Raw genomic sequence first — 24,241 nt, 5'->3', positions numbered from 1 at the left:
AGCCTAGTGGTTAGAGTGTTGGACTAGTAACCGAAAGGTTGCAAGTTCAAATCCTCGAGCTGACGAGGTAAAAATCTGTCGTCCTGCCCATGAACAAGGCAGTTAACTCACTGTTCCGAGGCTGTCGTTGAAAATAAGAATTTGTTCTTCACCTATTTTTACATTAGTGACTGTAAAATACTTTTCCAGTTATAAAGCTCTAAAAATCTTACTGGATGATATATCAATGCATTTCCAGCCAATATTGAAATAATAAAGGGTCTCAATAGAAGATGTGCAGTGTCACATGTTTAGTGTAAATTGTCACATGACCAGAGCTGTTTACTTCCTGGTTGCACCATGAGAAGAGGATGGCTGCATTAAAACTCCCAAACAAAAGATTGCTAAAGTATGTTAACATAAAAATAGGACAAAGGTTTTTGGTACACATCATCTTTAAGGTGTCTAGTATTGATATATGCATTTGCAATTACTCAACTTTGTTCAGTGCGGTCATAGAATGTGTAAACATGTTGACGGCAACAATAGTGACCGGTGGGATAACAGTGGAACTAGGTATACACATACATAGTTCTTGTTCTACCTAACTTTCCACTCTGTTATTTCTTTTGGTTTCACTTTGAGTCAAGTTCCAGATATGTTGGATCTAGGTGACTGCCCAGACAAGACATGCAACATTGCAGTTATAACTCAAAATGAGAAAGATGCTGTCCTGAGCGATTGTGATAGCGATGGGTCAGATATAGACTATGGACAGGCCATTTGCCAGCCAGGCTGTTGAAAGAATATGCTGAACCTATGCAAACAGATCATGACAGGAACAACGTTATCAATGATGATGAACTTAGTAGGTCTGACTGATCACAGTTCAAAATAGTGATGCACAAACTAATCTTGCACTTGGTTCTGAAGCCTACCTCTATGATGTATGTATATACAGTGGGGCAAAAAAAGTATTTAGTCAGCCACCAATTATGCAAGTTCTCCCACTTAAAAAGATGAGAGAGGCCTGTAATTTTCATCATAAATACACTTCAACTATGACAGACAAAATGAGGGGGAAAAAATCCAGAAAATCACATTGTAGGGTTTTAATGAATTTATTTGCAAATTATGGTGAAAAACAAGCATTTGGTCAATAAAAAAGTTTATCTCAATACTTTGTTATATACCCTTTGTTGTGGCAATGACAGAGGTCAAACGTTTTCTGTAAGTCTTCACGAGGTTTTCACACACTGTTGCTGGTATTTTGGCCCATTCCTCCATGCAGGTCTCCTCTAGAGCAGTGATGCTTTGGGGCTGTTGCTGGGAAACACGGACTTTCAACTCCCTCCAAAGATTTTCTATGGGGTTGAGATCTGGAGACTGGCTAGGCCACTCCAGGACCTTGAAATGCCTTTTACGAAGCCACTCCTTCGTTGCCCGGGCGGTGTGTTTGGGATCATTGTCATGCTGAAAGACCCAGCCACGTTTCATCTTCAATGCCCTTGCTGATGGAAGGAGGTTTTCACTCAAAATCTCACGATACATGGCCCCATTCATTCTTTGCTTTACACTGATCCTGGTCCGTGTGTCGTCCTGGTCCCTTTGCAGAAAAACAGCCCCAAAGCATGATGTTTCCACCCCCATGCTTCACAGTAGGTATGGTGTTCTTTGGATGCACCTCAGCATTTTTCGTCCTCCAAACACGACGAGTTCAGTTTTTACCAAAAAGTTATATTTTGGTTACATCTGACCATATGACATTCTCCCAATCTTCTTCTGGATCATCCAAATGCTCTCTAGCAAACTTCAGACAGGCCTGGACATGTACTGGTTTAAGCAGGGGGACACGTCTGGCACTGCAGGAATTTGAGTCCCTGGCGGCATAGTGTGTTACTGATGGTAGGCTTTGTTACTTTGGTCCCAGCTCTCTGCAGGTCATTTACTAGGTCCCCCCGTGTGGTTCTGGGATTTTTGTTAATAATTGCTCCCACAGTTGATTTCTTCAAACCAAGCTGCTTACCTATTCAAGATTCAGTCTTCCCAGCCTGGTGCAGGTCTACAATTTTGTTTCTGGTGTCCTTTGACAGCTCTTTGTTCTTGGCCATAGTGGAGTTTGGAGTGTGACTGTTTGAGGTTGTGGACAGGTGTCTTTTATACTGATAACAAGTTCAAACAAGTGCCATTAATACAGGTAACGAGTGGAGGACAGAGGAGCCTCTTAAAGAAGAAGTTACAGGTCTGTGAGAGACAGAAATCTTGCTTGTTTGTAGGTGACCAAATACTTATTTTCCACCATAATTAAAACATTAAATCCTACAATGTGATTTTCTGGATGTTTTCTTCTCATTTTGTCTGTCATAGTTGAAGTGTGCCTATGATGAAAATTACAGGCCTCTCTCATCTTTTTAAGTGGGACAACTTGCACAATTGGTGGCTGACTAAATACGTTTTTGCCCCACTGTATATATATATATATATATATATATATATATATATATATATATATATATATATATATAAGCACTCATTTTCCAGTGGTGCTTTTATATATATATATATATATATAAGCACTCATTTTCCAGTGGTGCTTTTATATATATATATATATATATAATTTTATTTTGTTGAGTGTAGGCTTCTACTTGAATGCATATTCTACAGGCTACCTCTATCCTAAATATTACCTTTATGTTCACTATTACCTTCATGTTCAGTGGGAAAGAATCACACGACTGCTATATGGTTGTTCGTGAATGTTGCACTAAAATGCACTAAAATGTCACAATGACTAAAATGTCACAATGGCAATCTTTCAATGAATATTGCACTAAAGTACAAGTTCAAATGTTACAACATTAATGTTTCAATACATGTTGCACTAAAAGTAACAATGTTACAATGTATGTTACAATAAAGTAAGAATGTTGAAATACGTTGATGGTTGTTGTTTTTTTGTCTTCACTCTCAGCATTCATACCGGTGTTGTATAAGGGTTTTTGATATGTAAAATAGTCACACTAGTATGTGATGGGGCATCCTAGTGGCAATGCTGGGGACTGCCAGTGACAGAGTTTTAAATGGGTTAATAACTGGGTTTGGGATATACAAGAAGTTTGATGACTGCATAGGAGAAATATGTTAATTCAGTTTACTTAACATTATCCCACCGGTCACAGTTGTGATCGACCAAAAAACACACTTTTTCACTTACTTTTCCATAAAAATTTTTAAAAAAAAGACTATTTCAAAGGGTTAATAATGACACTTGATTTGGATATTTTCATGTCTGGGAAAAATGTGGGATTAATTAACTGACTTGACTAGTTAAATGAAGGCAAAATTCAAATAAATAAATATTACAATGATACTAATGCAAGCACCACTCACACAGGCCCACTTTGTCTATTATGATCATTATAATGGATTGCACGTACTCATTTCAAGGTGCAGACAACACACAGATACAATGAGGACTTATGGTTTTAAACCTGCGTAGGACAACATGATAACAACGTTTGAATCCTTACCGTAGACATCAAGTAGATGCTGACAGCGTTGTCCAGGGTGATACTCTGGGAGAGCAGGCTCTCACACTGCCTCTCTAGCGCCTCCAGCTGGAAGAAACAGACCAGTGGCAGCAGCTGCTGACAGAGGAGCAGATTCTTCTTCCATCACAAGTCACCACTCCAAACATACAATCACACCTATCCAAAATGCTTACATTTTATGAATGACTTCCACTATGTTGCCTTTCCACTCCTCAATGAAGTGACAGTGGGGGGGGGGGGGGCAATCCGAAAGCTTAACCACTGTGGCAAATGTATGGGTCAACAGTGGGATGTATGAATGAAGTTCTATCAGTGCAAATGCGGATACATGTATTACCTCCATAGCGTCAGCCTGTGACAGCCTCAGCCCTTCAGTCCCCCCACAGTACAGACAGCTCATCATCCTCTGGAAGGTGCTGTATGTGATGTCAGAGATGTGGATGGTGCTGGTGTCTGACCCACAGAAACTCAGCAGGTACCGAAACCTGAAAGAGACTTGATCACCATCTTGTGGACACAAAAGCACAGACTGCCCCTGAAAACACTAGAGCCTCCACTCGAGGTCATACCACCTCAGGTGTGAGGAGGGACGTGCTAGCTCACCTCTTGGAGGCAGACATGAGGAGAACCCTGTGGGCGTAGAAGGGACGGCCTTCCACGAACAACATTATGTCAGACATCTCTGGGTTGTTCAGGAAATGAGCATCTGGTGGACGAGAGAGACCAAAGTGACGTTTGCACCATTTGTAGTCAGAAACATGCAATGAAATACATGTACGCAACAAAGCATGATTTACACAACGAAGCATGATTTATGCAACGAAGCATGATTTACACAACGAAGCATGATTTACACAACGAAGCATGATTTATGCAACGAAGCATGATTTACACAACAAACATGATTTACACAACGAAGCATGATTTATGCAACGAAGCATGATTTACACAACGAAGCATGATTTACATAACGAAGCATGATTTATGCAACGAAGCATGATTTACACAACGAAGCATGATTTATGCAACGAAGCATGATTTATGCAACGAAGCATGATTTACGCAACGAAGCATGATTTACACAACGAAGCATGATTTAGGCAACGAAGCATGATTTATGCAACGAAGCATGATTTACACAACAAAGCATGATTTATGCAACGAAGCATGATTTACACAACGAAGCATGATTTATGCAACGAAGCATGATTTACACAACGAAGCATGATTTATGCAACGAAGCACGATTTACACAACCAAGCATGATTTATGCAACGAAGCATGATTTACACAACGAAGCATGATTTATGCAACGAAGCATGATTTACACAACGAAGCATGATTTATGCAAACGAAGCATGATTTATGCAACGAAGCATGATTTACACAACGAAGCATGATTTACGCACCGAAGCATGATTTACGCAACGAAGCATGATTTACGCAACGAAGCATGATTACGCAAACGCTGGAGTTGCACTTTGCTAAAATGAGGTGAAAACCCGACCCTAAGAATCAGAACAATCAAACAGACGACAGTTTGTTCCATACAGAGAGACTATGCCTGTCTCCATACCTAGCTGTGTGGAGAGAGTGAGGTCCATCGGAGGAACAGAGGGAGTTGGAGCAGAGCCGTAACAGTGAGAGAAGATGGCTGACAGTCTCTTGGTTATGGCATAGTCCTAAAGGGATATAATCATGTTCAGAAAGTGTCATGTGACTTTATAATAACAGCCATTGCAAGTTTTGCTACCCATTTTATTACAACTGATTTGAGAATTTGTTTGATGTCGGATCGATTCCTGATTCATACTCTGCTTTTGGTTTGAGGTTCCATTGAACATTTACTCGATGAAAACTTCTACTACATAGTGTAGTCTACACGGGAAACCCCAACACCAAACAACAGCGACTGAAGGAGAAATTGGACTGCCAGTCATGTCTAGTAGCCTAGCAGTCATGGCTACCTTGCTGGTCGCAAACAAGTTAAACAAGAGCGGTAGAGCGGGCGAGACCAGCTCCTGGCAGTAGTCCTGTGGCCTGATAGTTGTGAAGTCTCTGAGGAGAGAGAGGGTCACCTCATTCCCTGGACTGTTGTTGGGCTATGTGGAAGGACTCCAGCCACACATGGAGCTTCCAGGGGACACCTGGGGAACAAATAAAGGAACAAATTAGGGTCCCAAGAGATTATTCACCTACAGTTGAAGTCGGACGTTTACATACACTTAGGTTGGAGTCATTAAAACTCATTTTTCAACCACCCCACAAATTTCTTGTAAACAATAGTTTTGGCAATTCGGTTAGGACATTTATTTCGTGCATGACACAAGTCATTTTTTCCAACAATTGTTTATAGATTATTTCACTTATAATATACTGTATCACAAATCCAGTGGGTCTGAAGTTTACATACACTAAGTTGACTGTGCCTTTAAACAGCTCGGAAAATTCCAGAAAATGATGTCATGACTTTAGAAGCTTCTTATAGGCTAATTGACATCATTTGAGTCAATAGGAGGTGTACCTGTGGATGTATGTCAAGGCCAACTTTCAAACTCAGTGCCTCTTTGCTTGACATCATGGGAAAATAAATATAAATCAGCTAAGACCTCAGAAAAAAAGGTTGTAGACCTCCACAAGTCTGGTTCATCCTTGGGAGCAATTTCCAAATGCCTGAATGTACCATGTTCATCTGTACAAACAATAGTACCCAAGTATAAACATCATGGGACCACGCAGCCGTCGTACCGCTCAGGAAGGAGACACGTCCTGCCTCCTAGAGATGAACGTAATTTGGTGTAAAAAGTGCAAATCAATTCCAGAAGAACAGCAAAGGCCCTTGTGAAGATGCTGGAGGAAACAGGTACAAAGTATCTATATCCACAGTAAAACAAGTCCTATATCGACATAACCTGAAAGGCCGCTCAGCAAGGAAGGAGCCACTGCTCCAAAACTGCCATAAAAACGCCAGACCACGGTTTGCAACTGCATATGGGGACAAAGATCGAACTTTTGGGAGAAATGTCCTCTGGTCTGATGAAACAAAAATAAAACTGTTTGGCCATAATTACCATCATTATGTTTGGAGGAAAAAGGGGGAGGCTTGCAAGCCGAAGAACATCATCCCAACCGTGAAGCACTGGGGTGGGAGGGATCATGTTGTGGGGGTGCTTTGCTGCAGGAGGGACTGGTGCACTTCACAAAATAGATGGCTTCACGAGGAAGGGAAATTATGTGGATATTTTGAAGCAACATCTCAAGACATCAGTCTGGAAGTTATAGTTTGGTCGCAAATGGGTCATCCAAATGGACAATGAACCCAAGCATACTTACAAAGTTGTAGCAAAATGGTTTAAGTGCAACAAAGTCAAGGTATTGGAGTGGCCATCACAAAGCCCTGACCTGGGCATAACTGTGGGCATAACTGAAAAAGTGTGTGCAAGCAAGGAGGCCTACAAACCTGACTCAGTTACACCAGCTCTGTCAGGAGGAATGGGACAAAATTCATCCAACTTATTGTGGGAAGCTTGTGGAATGCTACCCAAAATATTTGACCCAAGTTAAGCAATGCTACCAAATACTAATTGAGTGTATGTAAACTTCTGACCCACTGGGAATGTGATGAAAGAAATAAAAGCGGAAATATGTAAACCTCCGACTTCAACTGTAGGTCAGTCATTGAGAACAAAGTCTCAAACAACCTAAAGTGGATCAAATAATATCTCTGTGCTTTCGGGAATGCTTGATTCATAACAAGTCCTTCACAAAACAATGATGATGGCATAAAACAAAAGAAGTAGGCCTACAAATAACCCATACCCAGTGACCGTAGCTCCATGGTGACATCCAGGTAACCGTGCTCAGCGCTGTAGTAGGCAGCCTGCTGCAGGGCCTTCATCCTGGCCTTACATAGCCTGGGCATGGGGCTGGAGCTACTGGGGCAGACAGCAGGGCTACTAGGGCTGAGGCTGGGTGGAGGTAGTGAGCTCGCCTCTTCTTCCTCCTCCTGGAACCCCTCAGCCAGTATCTCCTGCAGAGAGAGAATGTCCTCCTTCCTCTGCTGGGGCTGGGTCAGAAGCCTCCTCAGGATGTTCCTGTAGGAGAGTAGAGGATGAGTATCCATTCATTTATTCAGTTCTGACTGAAGGTAATAGACATAGAAAGGACAACACTTTAGACTATTGAGACATAACACAAGTCTGGACCAGTTCGTCAGGTGTAGCTGGACCAGTTCGACAGGTGTAGCTGGACCAGTTCGACAGGTGTAGCTACCTGTGTCCATGTGCAGCGGCGTAGCTGAAGCAGTTCATGTCCTCGTAGAGCGGGGATGTCAGAGCGTTCCAATCATGCACTCTGAGTAGAGGGTCGGCCCCGTGGGCCAGCAGCAGGCTCACCATTTCATAGTTCCCAGCAGCAGAGGCCAGCTGTAGAGGAGTCTCAGCAGAACTCTCCTGGCTGGAAGTCACAGCAGTCCCCTCCACATCTGCACCCACCTCCAACAGCAGCTATACAACACGGAAACCCAGAGAAATGGTTAGTACTACGCTACACTACACACACAAAACCTTCCCACAGGGCAGCACTATCAAGTCTGAGATGTGTGATTAGGAAACTGTGTTAGACCCTTTCCACTGGGCAGTGAGGACTCACCTGAGATACTGAGAGGTGTCCATGCAGCACAGCGAAGGTGAGGGCCACCCAACCACGACTGTCTGGGTGGACTGAGGGCTGTCTGAGGGAACAGCAGGGAACCTGAGAGAAGAATGAAGAACGTTACGATATCTAAGTCTAAAATGTACACTTGTTTTTGAAAAAAAAAAATGGTCCATTAAAATAACATCAAATTGATCAGAAATACAGTGTAGACATTGTTAATATTGTAAATGACTATTGTGGCTGGAAACAGTTGATTTTTAATGGTATATCTACATTCTATGGCGTACAGCGGCCCATTATCAGCAACCATCACTCATGTGTACCAATTGTACGTTGTGTTAGCTAATCCAACTTCATAATTTTAAAAGGCTAATTGATCATTAGAAAACCCTTTTGCAATTATGTTAGCACAGCTGCAAACTGTTGTCCTGATCAAAGAAGCAATTACACTGGCCTTCTTTAGACTAGTTGAGTATCTGGAGCATCAGAATTTGTGTTCGATTAGAGGCTCAAAATGGCCAGAAACAAAGACCTTTCTTCTGAAACTCATCAGTATATTCTTGTTCTGAGAAATAAAGGCTATTCCATGCAAAAAATTGCCAAGAAACTGAAGATCTCGTGGAAAGCTGTGTACCACTCCCTTTATAGAACAGTGCAAACTGGCCCTAACCAGAATTGAAAGAGTGGGAGGTCCTGGTGCACAACTAATCAAGAGGACAAGTGCATTAGAGTGTCCAGTTTGAGAAACAGACGCCTCACAAGGTCTCAACGTCAACAGTGAAGAGGTGACTCCGGGATGCTGGTCTTCTAGGCAGAGTTCCTCTGTCCAATGTTTGTGTTCTTTTGCCCATCTTAATCTTTTCTTTTTATTGGCCAGTCTGAGATATGACTTTTCCTTTGCAACTCTGCCTAGAAGGCCAGAAAGTTACCAGATTTTTCAACCCATTACATGATATCCTATCTATATCATATTATGCTAATATCTTTCGAGTAGTAGTGTTCACCGCCAGGTCCAGGTTGGCTCCAGCCTCCACCAGTATCTGGACTAGAGCCTCGTCTCCACACGAACATGCGTACATCAGAGGGGTCATACCCTGTAGGTCAGAGAATACACATCTTACTCTGAACAGTCTCTACACTCTCTAACACCAGTAGGGCATACAAGCAGAAGACTGACACGCCTCTTTTACCTTCCCTGTCAAAACCTGTCAATCTTATGTCTGAATATGTATATATCCTACCCCTCTCCCAAACTCCCCCCTACCTCTATCCCCACCATGTATCTGCTATTCCCTATCCCCAGTCCTACCTGGTCATCCATAGTGTTAACCCCTGATGGTCCCAGTAGCTGTGTGGCCTGACCAATCAGGTCCGCTCTGCCACAGGACAGCATGCGAAAGCCCAGATCCAGCTGAAGCTTCTCTGTAGCAGCCTTGGAGTCCAGACGCCTAAATGAGCTGGAACAACACTCAGGCCTGGGAGAGAGGGAGAGACAAGAGGATAAGGAGAGAGAGAGGGAGAGAGAGAGCGAGAGAGAGAGAAAGAGAGAGAGAGAGAGAGAGAGAGAGAGAGAGAGAGAGAGAGAGAGAGAGAGAGAGAGAGAGAGAGAGAGAGAGAGAGAGAGAGAGAGAGGGAGGCTACAATGAAAACGTCTAACATGCTTAACTCTTCAATAATGATAGTAGGCCTACTGTTATGCACTGGTTTCACAAGTCAACAGTATGGTTCAGCATCTTTCTATTGCATGTTACAGTAATATCCACTCACTGGCCAGTTTATTAGGTACAGGTACACCCGTTCACGAAAATCGATCGCTCCTACAGACAGTAATTCACGTGGCTGTCGCTTGCTATATAAAGCGGGCAGACAGGCATTGAGACGTTCAGTTACTATTCGATTGAGCATCAGAGTGGGCAAAACGAGTGACCCAAGCGAAAAGGGCGAAAAACAAAAAACATCCAGTCAGTGGCAGTTATGTGAATGGCAGGAATCGTGCAAGCTAACAGGTGGGCCACAAACAGACAAATAACGGAGCAGTACAACAACAGAACAGCATCTCGGAACTCACAACTCGTTGATCCTTGTCACGGATGGGCTATTGCAACAGATGGGTTCCACTCCTATCAGCTAAAACAAGAAGTAGCGGCTCAGTGGGCACGTGGTCACCAACACTGGACAATTGAGGAGTGGAAAAACATCACCTGGAACATGACAGCGAGTTCAGTTTACTTCAGTGGCCTGCGCAGTCCCCAGACCTCAACCCAATAATGCATTTTTTGGATGAGATGGAACGGGCTGTTCGCAGAGTTAATGTACCACCGTCCAATCTGCAGCAACGTGATGCCATTGTGTCAGCATTGACCAACATCCGTGTGGAACATTTTCAACACCTTGTAGAATGCCCCTAAGAATTCAGGCTGTTATGGAGGCAAAGGGGATTCCCGACCCGGTACTAGATGGGTGTACCTTATAAACTGGCTGGTGAGTGTATGTCATTAAACCTGCAATGCTCAGTGTGTTTTCTACCTCAGCTGTCTGGGCTCACAGTCCAGTCCTGGGAGGAGCTGTCTGGCGGTCTGTCTGACATCATCGCTGTCCACCAATAGGCTGCGGCGGTGCTCTGCGTGCACCACGGCAACCCGTATCCATTCCATCAGAGGGGGAAGGAGCATAAACAGTCTGGGGGGAGGAGCAAAGATTCAAGCAATGAAGTTATATAATTTATTAACTTTCCTCAATGACTCAAAAACCTCACAATGCCTTCAAATCTGGCATAAAGGACCAATTGCTCAGCCTTTGACTACTTAACCTTTTCCTGGAGTGGCCTAAAACAGGTTCACCCTGTGGTGTTTTTCTTAATGTGTGTTGATGTAGCAACCTCCCATAAATTTTGCCCCAATTGAGAAAAGGGAACCCTTTCACTGTTAACAAAGGACTATAAAGAGAACACTGTTTCCCTGATGTGACGCTTGTTTTAGAACATGTGGTCTCTTCACCTCCCCAGAGCACAGAGGCTGGTCGTTATGGCAGAGATCTGTTTATAATGTCTAGATGCTCATGTCTCCGCCCTAACAATGGGAGCCGTTGTCCCAAAGGCAGAAAAGCAGGCGACAAGCTTAGGTCCAAAATAAGCCCATAGAAACACATTGGGCTTATTTTGGACAGATTTTGGCCAGTGAAACCTCTCGCTTCACCTCTTCCTCTCTGGTTATGGTTACTGAGATCACAGGCCTCAACAGAGACACAGAGCCGAGTCTAACTGGAAGCTAACGGGTTAATGGGGCCTGTGATTATAATTGGTACCAGGTGGAGGGAAACAATATCTCTGTGTGCCTAAGAATACAAGAAGGCACATGCACACACACATCACTCACCTCTCTCTGCTCAGGGCCATCCTGGGGGGCTCTAGATTTGGGTTCTCCAGGGATTCCATCTGTGGGCTAGACAGGAAGTAGTAGAGGGTACGCATGGCATCGGGCGCCCAGAATACTGGATGCTGACTTGCTGGGCAAATAGGGCTGAGGGAGTGGCTAACTGTGCGTAGGCGCTGTATGTGGTGCATGGACCGTGACACCAGGTCACCTGAGAGGAAACAGTCACACACGCATTTAGTATCACACACATAATCATCTGATACAAATCCATAAAACCTCAGCTATACATGCTCTGTTAAGACCTGTAGTTGTAGCATGATGTACTGCAGTACCCACAATGCTATGTATACACTATTGGTTTCCTTACCAATGCATTTGTAATGCAAAGCTGTGGGACTTTCAACTTCTGTCAGTACACTTATAGACAGAGCCACATTGCACGTTTTCCTCTTCAGTGTCTCAGATATCACAGGTAGCAGCTGGATGTAACGTTAGTCTTACGGCAATCAATTCTGTGTCTTATTATATCTCTTTACAGATGAGACAGTGGGAACGGCTCAATGATCGAGTCTCCGATAAAACTCATTAGAAGGCAAGTTTGGGAGCAGAGTTGGGTTAAGCTGGGCTCAACGGCACGTCCTTCCTTGTCGACCCTTAAATCGGGAATAGTCGTCCTCGGCTGTAGCTATCGCAGTCCCTTATCCCGCAACATATGTGGAAGGCATTAGAAAGAAGAGACGCTAGGTCTTAAACGTAGCAACCAGAGTGCAGTGAGAGAATCTGCTCATGTGAAAGAGATTATAATCTTAAAACGACAACTCCTTTTTTAACGATGGTAAGACTCCTGAAGTAGCCACAGTGTCTGTCAAAGTATATGCAGGTTTTGGTTCATATTTACAGTTCATCATAACAGTATGTACTGTATATCCATATGGCTAGATATACTAGACTCTGTGTAATCTCTAGTGATGGCAATAAGCACCTCAATTATGATTTATTTTTACGGTGAAACAAACTGTATGTTGTCCCATTTAATTCATGCGCTTGGGCTCCAAGAATGAACAAGTGTGTGCACTGTTTCGCTAGGTGCTACTCCCAAGATGAACAGAGAAGAAAGGACCAACATGGAATTTGTTTGGTTTGTGGAAACAGGGGAGTGTGTGTGTGTGTGTGTGTTTGGGGTGTGTGTGTGAGGGGCGGGGCGGGGAGAGCAAGGGGGTCTATAACACCCTGTGGCTGACATGAAAGTGCCCTTGTGTTTTGGGAACACAGAGTAGTCTGTTATATAGCCTAATGTTTCTGTGGATACGACATCCCTGTCGGAATCTAATAGAGACAGACCAAGGGTCAGATTTCTTTTTTTAAAGACAGTCAACAGGGTTAACTTTATTATGCTATCGTCAGACCTGAGACCAGTGTTGTTATCTACACCAACATCGTCTGTCTGTCATCCTTTCTACCAATGCTAGCTTTGACATAATCCGTAAAGCTGTGTTTCCTGACCAGTCCCTACTAGATTGTGGATAAAGAGTAAAGAGTTAGACCGGGATTCAAATCAATCACGCTTTTGTCGACAATGCGCCATTTAAAGATCATTTCCGATTGAGCCGACATACGCAGCGTTTACCATGAATGCGGTCTCTGCGAGCACGGGAACATTGCCTTTACAAGGAGCATTGTCGACAAAGCATGACGGGATTGAATCCCGGCCCTTAGTTGTTGGCTAGAAACGTGTTTTGTCTATTTGAGAGGCTTTAGCTAGGTGAGGCACGGCACTTTAAAATGTTTCGGGGACGACTGACTTACAGGACGTGTACGTAAGTTTACATTCTAAAAGAATACATGAGACAAATGGACAGTTGGATGGATTCAAAACACTGTTCAGTGCTGCCCTACTTAGGTGCCTGAGATTTAATGAAGATAAACAACAGAAGAACAAGAGGGACTGGGGATGTTGACAGCTGGTACCTCTCTAAATGTGAAAGCTGGCCCTCTACTCAGAATAAGGTTGAACGTGGTCAGCAGGAGTCGGTGCCTGCAACTGTCTCTTTCTCCCGACTAGATGAGCCTGATGAATAACATGCAAAAGGACCAGATAGTTCCTCGCTGGCTAGGACTAAAGCAAGAGGAGGATGTGAGTGTTTGAGAAAGAGTGTGTGGAGAGAGGGAATTTTTGAATGTGAAATGAAGAGGGTATGTGATACGTTTGAGAGTGTTTGAGTGAATGTGAAGCTTGAGAATGTGACACACACACACACACACACACACACACACACACACACACACACACACACACACACACACACACACACACACACACACACACACACACACACACACACACACACACACACACACACACACACACACACACACACACACACACACACACACACACACACACACACACACTCACTGAGTTCTGTGATGCTGCCCACGCATGTGGCCAGAAGGGACTGTTCCAAGGTACGTAGCTCCAGGTGGGCGTAGGCATCCTCCCTGCTCTCCATTGGTGCCCGGGAATCCTTTGTGTATGGACTGACATGGGCTGGCAGGGATAGCTCACCTGTACATACAAAAGGTACACGCAAAAATGTTTTTACTTAATTTTTTTTATATAAAAAGGTAGAAGACATCAGGAACATTTACTCATAATGAGTTACTAAATCCCTCAAAGACCTCAAGCTATTTAAGCATTAATGTAGTGTTTCAACTCACACTAACGCTGTCAGTGTCTGCCACCATGGCTCGGCATCTGCACAGAAACAACCAGGACCACAGACGGACTATATAAAACGTTTACTTTGGAGGTGAAGGTTGAATGCACTACTAGTTACCAGGACAGTTATGTAACCAGGGAGAATAATGAGGGGATCATATCGGATTAAGTTTGTTTATGAACTAAGATTAACTCTGAGAGAGAAAAGACTGAGGAGACATGGGGTGAGGGTAAATGTTTAGTTACATAGCACCTCTCACTGTCCTCTTTTACGAGCTCTTAATATCCCCCTCTTTCTCTTTCTCCCTCGCTCTCTCTCTTTCTCTCTCTCTCTCCTTTTCTCTCTCTCTCTCTCTCTCTCTCTCTCTCTCTCTCTCTCTCTCTCTCTCTCTCTCTCTCTCGCTCTCTCTCTCTCTCTTTCTCTCTCTCTCTCTCTCGCTCTCTCTCTCTTTCTCTCTCTCTCGCTCTCTCTCTCTCTCTATATATATATATATATATATATAGAGAGAGAGAGATATGTATATATACTCCCACCTTTACAATTAGAATTTAGCCTTTCATTTAAACCTTCAGGAAATGAGACAGGTAATGCCTTGACGCATGTGATCACATCTTAACCATAACCCAAATAAAATCAGATTCTCATCTGTAGTGTGCACTCTTAGGAAAAAAAAAGGTTCTACCTAAATCCAAAAAAAGGTTATCCTATGGGGCCAGCCAAAGAACTCTTTTGGAACCCATTTATTCTAAGAGTGTAGTAAAAGAGTAGTAATGGAACGTTCAACCATTTACTGCCCTGACCAAACGGGGTTTTAACTAATCTATTGCTTTCTCCCACAGAGAATTACCGCCCTACAAGCCACAAAGTCAGCAATCTGGACAGTATATGACACACACCCACTCCCAAATAGAATCACCCCTTACAGGGAGGTTTCCTAGAAACACAAATATAAAACACACATGCGCACACGCACAAGCACACACACATACTCCCACACAGCCAAACACACACACACACACGGCACACACAAACACAATGTGTGAGATGGGTATTTGCTGACACTCTTGTATTTTACACAATGGAAAAGGCACCAAAAGCCTAAAGCCAAGCTACGATAGCTCTGCTCTCTACAGGCTTAGTATGCAAAGTTCCCTCCCCCAAGCCACTAGTCTTACTCAGCTATTTATATGAGTATGGGAGAGGGCTGTGTATGACGTATTGATGTTGAATGACTAATGCCACCCTATTCTCTATAAAGTGTACTACATTTGACCAGAGCGCTATGGGCCCTAGTCAAAAGTTGTGCACTATAAAGTGAATAAGGGGCCATTTGGGATGCACCTTAGGAGAGCATTCAGAGTGATCCTGATGAACTGAACCCACAACCACTGTCCACACTCCGCCCCATACTAAGTGGATAAGCCATACACATAGACAGACACACAGTCACACACACCATTACACAGTCACACCCCAGCTATCTTCCCTCACACCACGGTCCCCACACTGGCAACCCTCAAAACGAATCATGTATAATCAGTGACTCTACACACAGCCTCAGACTCACCACCAGCAATAAGTCTGCTCTGAGACATGTGTGTATATTTTTGTGTGTGTATTGTGTATGTTAAGTGTGTGAGAGAACTTTTCAAGTAGATAGGAGTTACTCTGTAACTTTTATCGAACACAACTGGAAGCTTTCATTTGGATGAAAGAAATCCAATATTTATAACGGGACTATTGGTAGCAAATGTAAATCACACCACACAAATCACAAACTAAGCTTAAAAGCCACAACCAAAGATAAACTGTCTGTAACTCCCAAGTGGGTCTCAATCCAACTGACTTAGTCTAGGTGTTCTAAAAAAGACTTATCTTGGTTTGAAATAAATATTTTCTTGGTTGTCGAAGCATAATGAAATAAAATCCTTTAGGATAACTTACATTGATTAACCCTCGCTACTTTGTTAGGGAAAAAAAGTCATGTGTACCATCTGAACAAGTATTTGTTCATATAGTCCATTCATTCACAACAAGAGACCAGTCTTCAGGGGGTACAAAGCACAACTGAGTGTTTTCTAAACCCTACCTGTGCTAACTCCCCAAGGCTACGGCTACTGTGTGTGAACACAAGCCATGCTTACCTCCCTAATCATGTGTGATTACGTTATTTCCTTTACCTCCCTCCTCCTATGTGTGTGTGTGTGTGTGTGTGTGTGTGTGTGTGTGTGTGTGTGTGTGTGTGTGTGTGTGTGTGTGTGTGTGTGTGTGTGTGTGTGTGTGTGTGTGTGTGTGTGTGTGTGTGTGTGTGTGTGTGTGTGTGCGTGCGTGCGTGCGTGCGTGCGTGCGTGCGTGCGTGCGTGCGTGCGTGTGTGTGAAAACAGAGGCACAGTCACCTTTCTGTGACACACAACATGTCCTTTCTGTGGCAGGGCATAATGCCATGACTGTTTGGTCAGACTAAAACAGCAGTATGGATAGAGGGGAGACATAGGGACCAATCCTACCCTGAGTTACACATATGCTACCCAAAATGTACTGAAACCCCCTTTTGAAACAAGCGCATGATTTACCAGATGTCCTGCACATTTCTTAAAATGCATTAGCTCAAAGGGGTTATGCAGTAATGGTAAAATAACCTTTAATTCTTTCATATTTAAAAAGTAAGAGTGTATAATAAGAGACAAAGGCAGCGAAAGGCAGAGGGCATAAAGGGAGAGATTTGAATGCTGGTTAGAGTGGAAGGAACCTGTTGGATATGGACACAGGGCTCAGGGGTCAGTCTGCATGTCCTGTCTTGGTGTTGACATCTGACATCTATGGTCGTTAGGATCATTTGCCTTACAAAAGCACAGTAAGGGTGTTTCAATCGTGTCACAGACACTAGGCACTATGATGGGCTTGTAATCAATCATATAACAGTAGGGTTAAATGTGATCTGAGGTTGCTGCCTACAGGTGCATGGAAATTCCTGGTTGCCCACCGTGGCAGCTGAGAGTGCCTGGAACCCGGAATCGCTGTCCGACATATCATTGCACGGAGTATCGGAGGAATTAAAACCTCTTGAAGCTAGGGGGCACTATTTTTATGTTTGGAAAAATAACGTTCCCAAAGTAAACGGCCTATCTCTCAGGACCAGATGCTAGAATATGCATATAATTGACAGATCAGGATAGAAAAAACTCTAAAGTTTCCAAAACGGTCAAAATATTGTCTGTGTGTATAACAGAACTGGTATTGCAGGCGAAACCCCGAGAAAAATCAAACCAGGAAGTGGCTTCTATTTTGAAAACTACATGTTCCATAGCCTCCCATTGCTCCATTTAAAGGGATATCAACCAGATTCCTTTTCCTATCGCTTCTTCAAGGTGTGACCAGTCTTCAGACATAGTTTCATGCTTTTATTTTGAAGAATGAGCGTGAACGACCACATTGCGTAAGTGGATAGGTGGGGGCTCTCAGAGTGAATTGTGAGCAAAAGAGAAAGGCGGCCATTGTTACTCCCGGACCTAGTGAAAAGCCAACTGTCCCGTTTGATATATTATCGAATAGATATTTGAAAAACACCCTGAGGATTGATTATAAAAACATCTGATATGTTTCTGTGGACATTATGGATATAATTTGGAATTTTTGTCTGAGTTGTCATGACCGCTCTTTCCGGTAGATTCCTGGGCATAATGCACCAAACTAACGGAGGTATTTGGATATAAAAAATATCTTTATGGAACAAAAGGAACATTTGTTGTCTAACTGGGAGTCTCGTGAGTGAAAACATCCGAAGATCATCAAAGGTAAACTATTAATTTGATTGCTTTTCTGATTTTCGTGACCAAGTTACCTGATGCTAAGTGTACTTAATGTTTTGTCGAGCGATCGATAAACTTACACAAACACTTATATTGCTTTCACTGTAAAGCATCATTTCTAAATCTGAGACGACAGGTGGATTAACAAAAGGCTAAGATGTGTTTTGCAATATTGCACTTGTGATTTCATGAATATGAATATTTTCTAGTAATATTATTTGACTGTGGCGCTATGCTATTCAGCGTTGCTGATGACAATTATCCAGTATGGGTGGTTCAGAGAGGTTAAAGGACGAGCTTGCCTTGACCATTTGGATCGATGGGCGACTACGGGAATGAAGGAAGAAGATTAGTTTTCACTTGCCCGCCCAAGGATTCCACCTCGTCTCCGAAGCATCCCGGAAGTCCACGACAGCTCTGTTGCCGTGAGAATACAAGGCTACCTGAGTTCCCTTGAGAGTCTCCGAAGTCTGCCTATTCACCTCTTCCCAAGCCAATGCAACTAGGCAGAGCTAGTCTGTCTCCAGCCGAACGGATATACAGGCTTCACACTAAGAGTTTCCTATATTGAGGGACTACTGGTAATTTCGTCTCCAACTGTCCACTAAAAGACCAGGCTCACCGGTACATTTAAGTCATTTTGCAGACGCTCTTATCCAGAGCGACTTACAAATTGGTGCATTCACCTTATGACATCCAGTGGAACAGTCACTTTACAATAGTGCATCTAAATCTTAAAGGGGGGGGGGAAGAGGGAATACTTATCCTATCCTAGGTATTCCTTAAAGAGGTGGGGTTTCAGGTGTCTCCGGAAGGTGGTGATTGACTCCGCTGTCCTGGCGTCGTGAGGGCGTTTGTTCCACCATTGGGGGGCCAGAGCAGCGAACAGTTTTGACTGGGCTGAGCGGTAGCTGTACTTCCTCAGTGGTAGGGAGGCGAGCAGGCCAGAGGTGGATGAACGCAGTGCCCTTGTTTGGGTGTAGGGCCTGATCAGAGCCTGGAGGTACTGAGGTGCCGTTCCCCTCACAGCTCCGTAGGCAAGCACCATGGTCTTGTAGCGGATGCGAGCTTCAACTGGAAGCCAGTGGAGAGAACGGAGGAGCGGGGTGACGTGAGAGAACTTGGGAAGGTTGAACACCAGACGGGCTGCGGCGGTAGGAGCCAGTACTCTGGTGGGCCATACGGAGAACTTTTCCTCTCCCCTTACTCGCACCCATTTTTCATGCAATTTTGCTGTTGGGGAACCAGTCGAAATCTCTCCGGGTACTCATTGACTTTGGGGCCGATGAGAGATTTATGGATGCTACCCTGGTATCCCCACTCAGCTCCTCTCCATTCCCATGGACGTTAGAGCCCTGGACATGTGCTCTATATGCCGGGTCACCCACAATACCACCCCCATTTACGTCCGTGTGACATGGAACCACAGCGAGACGATCAAATCCTTGGTCATTAAGACTCATCAGGTTCCCATGGTATTTGGTTTCTCTTGGCTCCAGTGACACAATCCCCTTATTGACTGGTCTTATGATGCCATCATGGGCTGGAGACCGTTCTGCCATGCTCATTGACTGAAGTCAGTGCAGCCTGCCCAGGTAGTCTTCCTGGGAGCTGGGAAGTTGTCCCGGACATCTCCACTATTCCCGCGGAGAGCCAGTTCTTCCGGGAGGTGTTCAGTAAGGCCCAGGCCACTTCGCTTCCGCCCTACTGAACCTATGACTGTGGGATTGACCTTCTCCCAAGCACCACTCCTCCCGGGGACGACTGTACTCTCTGTCGGGTCCGGAGACGAAGGCTATGGAGACCTACATTGACGACTGCCTAGCTGCAGGGTTCATCCATTCTTCTGCCTCCCCCGCATACCCAGGGTTCTTCTTTGTGGAGAAGAAGGACAAAACCCTGTGACCGTGCATCTACTGGGGCCTCAAAGACATCGCAGTGAAGAACCGCTACCCACTTCCACTCATCTCCTCGGCCTTCGAGCCAGTCCAGGTGGCCACCGTGTTCTCCAAGCTGGGCCAACGGAACGCCTACCACCTGGTGCGGATACGGGAAGGGGACAAGCGGAAGACTGCCTTCAACACGGCCAGTGGTCACTACGTGGACCTGGTCATGCCATCTGTGTTCCAGACTCTGGGTAATGATGTTCTCCATGACATGTTGAACCAGGTTCGTCTTCGTATACCTCGACGAAACCCTCGGCTTCTCCTGCTCCGCCCAAGAGCACATGTTCCTGACAGGTTCTCCAACACCTCCTGGAGAACCAGCTTTTTATGAAAGCAGAGACGTGCGAATTCCAGTGCTCCACCATCCCCTTCCTGGGTTACATCATCGCTGCAGGGAGTGTACAGATGGATCCAGGGAAGGTGAGGGCGGTGGTGGATTGGCCCCAGCCTATGTCCAGGGTGCAGCTGAAACGTTTCATGGGATTCGGCAACTTTTCTCGTCGCTTTATCCGGAGTTACTGCACCTTGGCTTCCCGTCTGTCTGCACTCACCCCTCGCAAGGTTCTGTTCACATGGTCCCTAGCTGCTGACCGGGCGTTCCGGGATCTCAAACACTGTTTCACCACAGATCCCATCTTGGTTCATCCTGACCCGTCCCACCAGTTCGTGGTGGCGGCCGATGCTTTGGATGTCGGAGTGGGGGCTGTCCTGACCCAGCGTTCTACCCTGGACCTCAAGTTACATCCCTGTTCCTTCTTCTCCCATCGCCTCAACGCCACAGAGAGGAACTACAATGTGGGGAATCGCGAGCTTCACGCGGTTAAGATGGCTTTGGAGGAACGGAGGCACTGGCTGGAGGGGGCGGAACATCCGCTCATTGTGTGGGCTGACCACAAAAACCTGGAATATCTCTGCACCGCCAAGCTTCTCAAATCCAGGAAAGCTGGGTGGGCCCTGATTTTCGCCCGGTTCAGCTTCTCCCTCTCATACCGACCGGGATCCAAGAATGTCAAGCTGGATGCGCTGTCAAGCCACTATAGCCCCACGTCTATAACCTCGAAACCAGAGACCATCCTTCCCACCTCGTGCCTGGCAATCAGCTGGGGAATAGGGAAGCATGTTCGTGATGTGCAGCGTTTGTGATGGTCTCCATCCCCCTCCAGGTGTTGCCCATCTTCCCCATTATCCTGAGTGTATTTATACCTGTGTTCTCTGTTTGTCTGTTGCCAGTATGTTTTGTTCGTCAACCCTATCAGGGTTTTTTTCCTTGCTCCTGTCTGTTTCTAGTTCCTGTTTTCTAGTTTTCCCGGTTCTGCCTGCCCTGACCCTGAGCCTGTCTGCCGGTCTGTACCTTATCACGTCACACTGGATTATTGACCTCTGCCTGTCTAGACCCTGAGACTGCCTGCCGTGCTGTACCTTTTGGACTCTGATCTGGACTACCGACCTCCGCCTGCCCTTGGCCTGTCGTTTTGCCTGTCCCCTATTCTAGTAATACACTTGTGTTACTTCGACACTGTCTGCATCTGGGTCTTCCCTAAAACGTGATATAACTAAGAAGTTAAACTGTTTTCCGGATTAGTCAAAAACAACATTTTCCCAGCCCAAAACCGAGATTGTGTGTGAAACACACTTCACACTGTGGACTCGTCCAACTTAAAGGACTAAATGATATAGCTTCCCAGTTAACACAAACCATGACCCTTTTCAACCAGAGTAGTACAAACTATAAAGGGATAACCGCTACTCTGGAAGACAACGAGGCATACCAGATGATACATCTAGAGATGTTATGGTGCAGAGGCAGTATGAGCCTGCTGTTATAGAGATCTGAGAGGAGGAGGATGATGATGAGATACCAAGCTGTGTGTGTGGACAGCGCAGAGAAGAGAGAATGCTGAGAACAGATCCTCTCGTGAGAGGAAGCACCTTATCTGGTTTCACAGTGAGAATCGATTATGTTGGATTTACTGTCACAAAGTTTATGGGTTAGGTACTATCATTTGTCATGGTCATTTGATCATATTGAGTGCAGGTCAGATGTACCTCAAATTGAGAGGGGCACTCGGAGAAAGGAATGTGAAGGGGGAGGGATAGAGACAGAGAGAGAGAGAGAGAGAGAGAATACTAGATATCCAGTTCCTTCCATCCTCTCCTAGACCTGTTCATGACTGTAGTAACAGCACCTGCCAATCTACCAATGTCAGCTTCACAGTAACATTAAACCTGACTCTTTCCCCCATAAATGCAATAATCAACACCTAGTGTGTGCTTTTTTAACAGTTCCTTTAAGCGTTAGCATAACCCAGAGAGCCATAAACCCATGTCCCAGTATAAGAGTGTATGTAGTGTTTAGAGCAGTGGTTCCTAACCAGGGGTAGGACCCCTGGGGGTACCTATCCACAGGGGTACTTAAGAAGACTCATGAGACCATAGACCGTAAAAATGCACATGAGGGGGTACTTCAGGGGTACTCCAGACAGTACCACACAGTAAAAATAAAAGTGTTAAGTTAACACCTATAGAGTTGAATTGAACACTGTTTCAGATAACATTTGGTCCAAGTCTACATAGTGTTAAAGTTACTCTACAGGTAGTGTCACATTAATTTGACTCAAAATTGTGTTAAAATTCACACATGAATGTGTAATAATATATAACATTGGTTTAACATCTATAATTAACTAAATGTCAAAGTGAAAACTTTGCTATTAGTTGTTGATGTTACTTACATGATTATTTGAGGATGTACAGGAGCAATTGTGTTGAAATAATGATCATTCCGGCTGGAATGCACTTTTAACCAATCAGCATTCAGGATTAGACCCACCCGTTGTATAATGAATGCCATTAGGACCAGGGGTGCAACTTTCACTGGGGATGGGGACGAATTTTGTGGTATCCAATTGGTAGTTACAGTCTTATCTCATCGCTCATCCAGGCTCTGTCACAGCCAGCCGCGACTGGAAGACCCATGGGGCGGCTCACAATTGGCCCAGTGTCGTCCGGGTTAGGGGAGGGTTTGGCCGGCAGGGATGTCCTTGTCCCATCGCGCACTAGCGACTTCTGTTGTGGGCCGGGCGCAGTGCACGCTGACACGGTCGCCAGGTGTAAAGCGACACATTGGTGCGTCTGGCTTCCGGGTTAAGTGGGTATTGTGTCAAGAAGCAGTGCAGCTTGGTTGGGTTCTATTGACTTTATTATTGGATAATATAATGTATAAATGTACACCAAGGTACTTCTTTGTCAGGTGTCATCTGAGCAGTATCAAATGGTGACAGGCGGTTGAAGAGAACTTTGGCAGATGCAACACTTTATTCACTCTGTGTAGCAAACAGTGGACAAGCCAGATGCTTCAAAGATGTGAACTATTTTAAGGCAGTCTGACAAACCTCTAAGGTTGACCTCTAAACTGTATTAGCGGTTGATAGTGGCTTTTCTTGATGACACAAAATATGTAAAACAAAAATGTGAGGAAGACCTGGGAGAGACTCCTGATGATGGTGATGAATGTATACAGATATGTTAGAATGCCCAGTCATGTTCATATAATCTCAGACAAATAATTTCTCCCCTGGAAGTGTAAAACACAAAAAAGGGACATATTTCAATATGTTGCGCTCTTGTGAAGGCTGGCTGAATTCTGGCAAAGAGTGTGTTCTTTTTCCGCATGTCTACAGATTCTCCCTTCTTCCTATTTTAGTACATAGCCCCCCCGGTTTAGGGGAGCAAAAGTATTGGGACAAATTCACTTGTACGTTTTTTAAGTAGTAAAAAGTGAAGTATTTGGTCCCACATTCATATCAAGCAATGTGTACATCAAGCTTGTGACTCTGCTGTTTGTTTTGGTTGTGTTTTCAGATTATTTTGTGACCAATATAAATGCATTTTGGAGTCACTTTTATTGTAAATAAGAATATAATATGTTTCTAAACACTTCATGTGGATGCTACCATGATTAAGGATAATCCTGAATGAATGTGAGAAAGGTACAGACGCACAAATATTATACCCCCAAGACATGTTAACCTCTCACCATTACAATAACAGGTTAGCATTTTTTTTGGAGGGTTTGATATTTGTGCGTCTATAACTTGCTCAATCATAATTTTCACAATTAATTCAGGATTATCCATAACCATGGTAGCATAAAATGCATGTAGAAGTGTTAAGAAACAATCAAAGTGACCCTAAAATGGTCAT

The 24,241-nt window shown here is 44.4% G+C and overlaps 1 protein-coding gene across 1 annotated transcript in view; it reads right to left on the bottom strand.

Moving 5' to 3' along the window:
• LOC124033948 (ankyrin repeat and BTB/POZ domain-containing protein 2-like) overlaps positions 1–24,241 on the bottom strand; it is a 32,301-nt gene that overhangs the window by 3,316 nt on the left and 4,744 nt on the right. Inside the window, 14 exon segments of the mRNA XM_046346481.1 lie at positions 3,513–3,626; positions 3,871–4,018; positions 4,137–4,239; positions 5,110–5,215; positions 5,501–5,617; positions 5,619–5,680; positions 7,353–7,627; positions 7,806–8,038; positions 8,184–8,285; positions 9,194–9,283; positions 9,499–9,664; positions 10,716–10,868; positions 11,564–11,771; positions 13,980–14,129. Coding sequence (XP_046202437.1) covers positions 3,513–3,626; positions 3,871–4,018; positions 4,137–4,239; positions 5,110–5,215; positions 5,501–5,617; positions 5,619–5,680; positions 7,353–7,627; positions 7,806–8,038; positions 8,184–8,285; positions 9,194–9,283; positions 9,499–9,664; positions 10,716–10,868; positions 11,564–11,771; positions 13,980–14,129 — 2,027 coding nt within the window.

Source organism: Oncorhynchus gorbuscha, linkage group LG04, assembly GCF_021184085.1.
Source record: "Oncorhynchus gorbuscha isolate QuinsamMale2020 ecotype Even-year linkage group LG04, OgorEven_v1.0, whole genome shotgun sequence".
Classification (NCBI taxonomy): domain Eukaryota; kingdom Metazoa; phylum Chordata; class Actinopteri; order Salmoniformes; family Salmonidae; genus Oncorhynchus; species Oncorhynchus gorbuscha.
The sequence above is the reverse complement of the archived record's forward strand: the minus strand, read 5'-3'. Positions and strand labels throughout refer to the sequence as shown.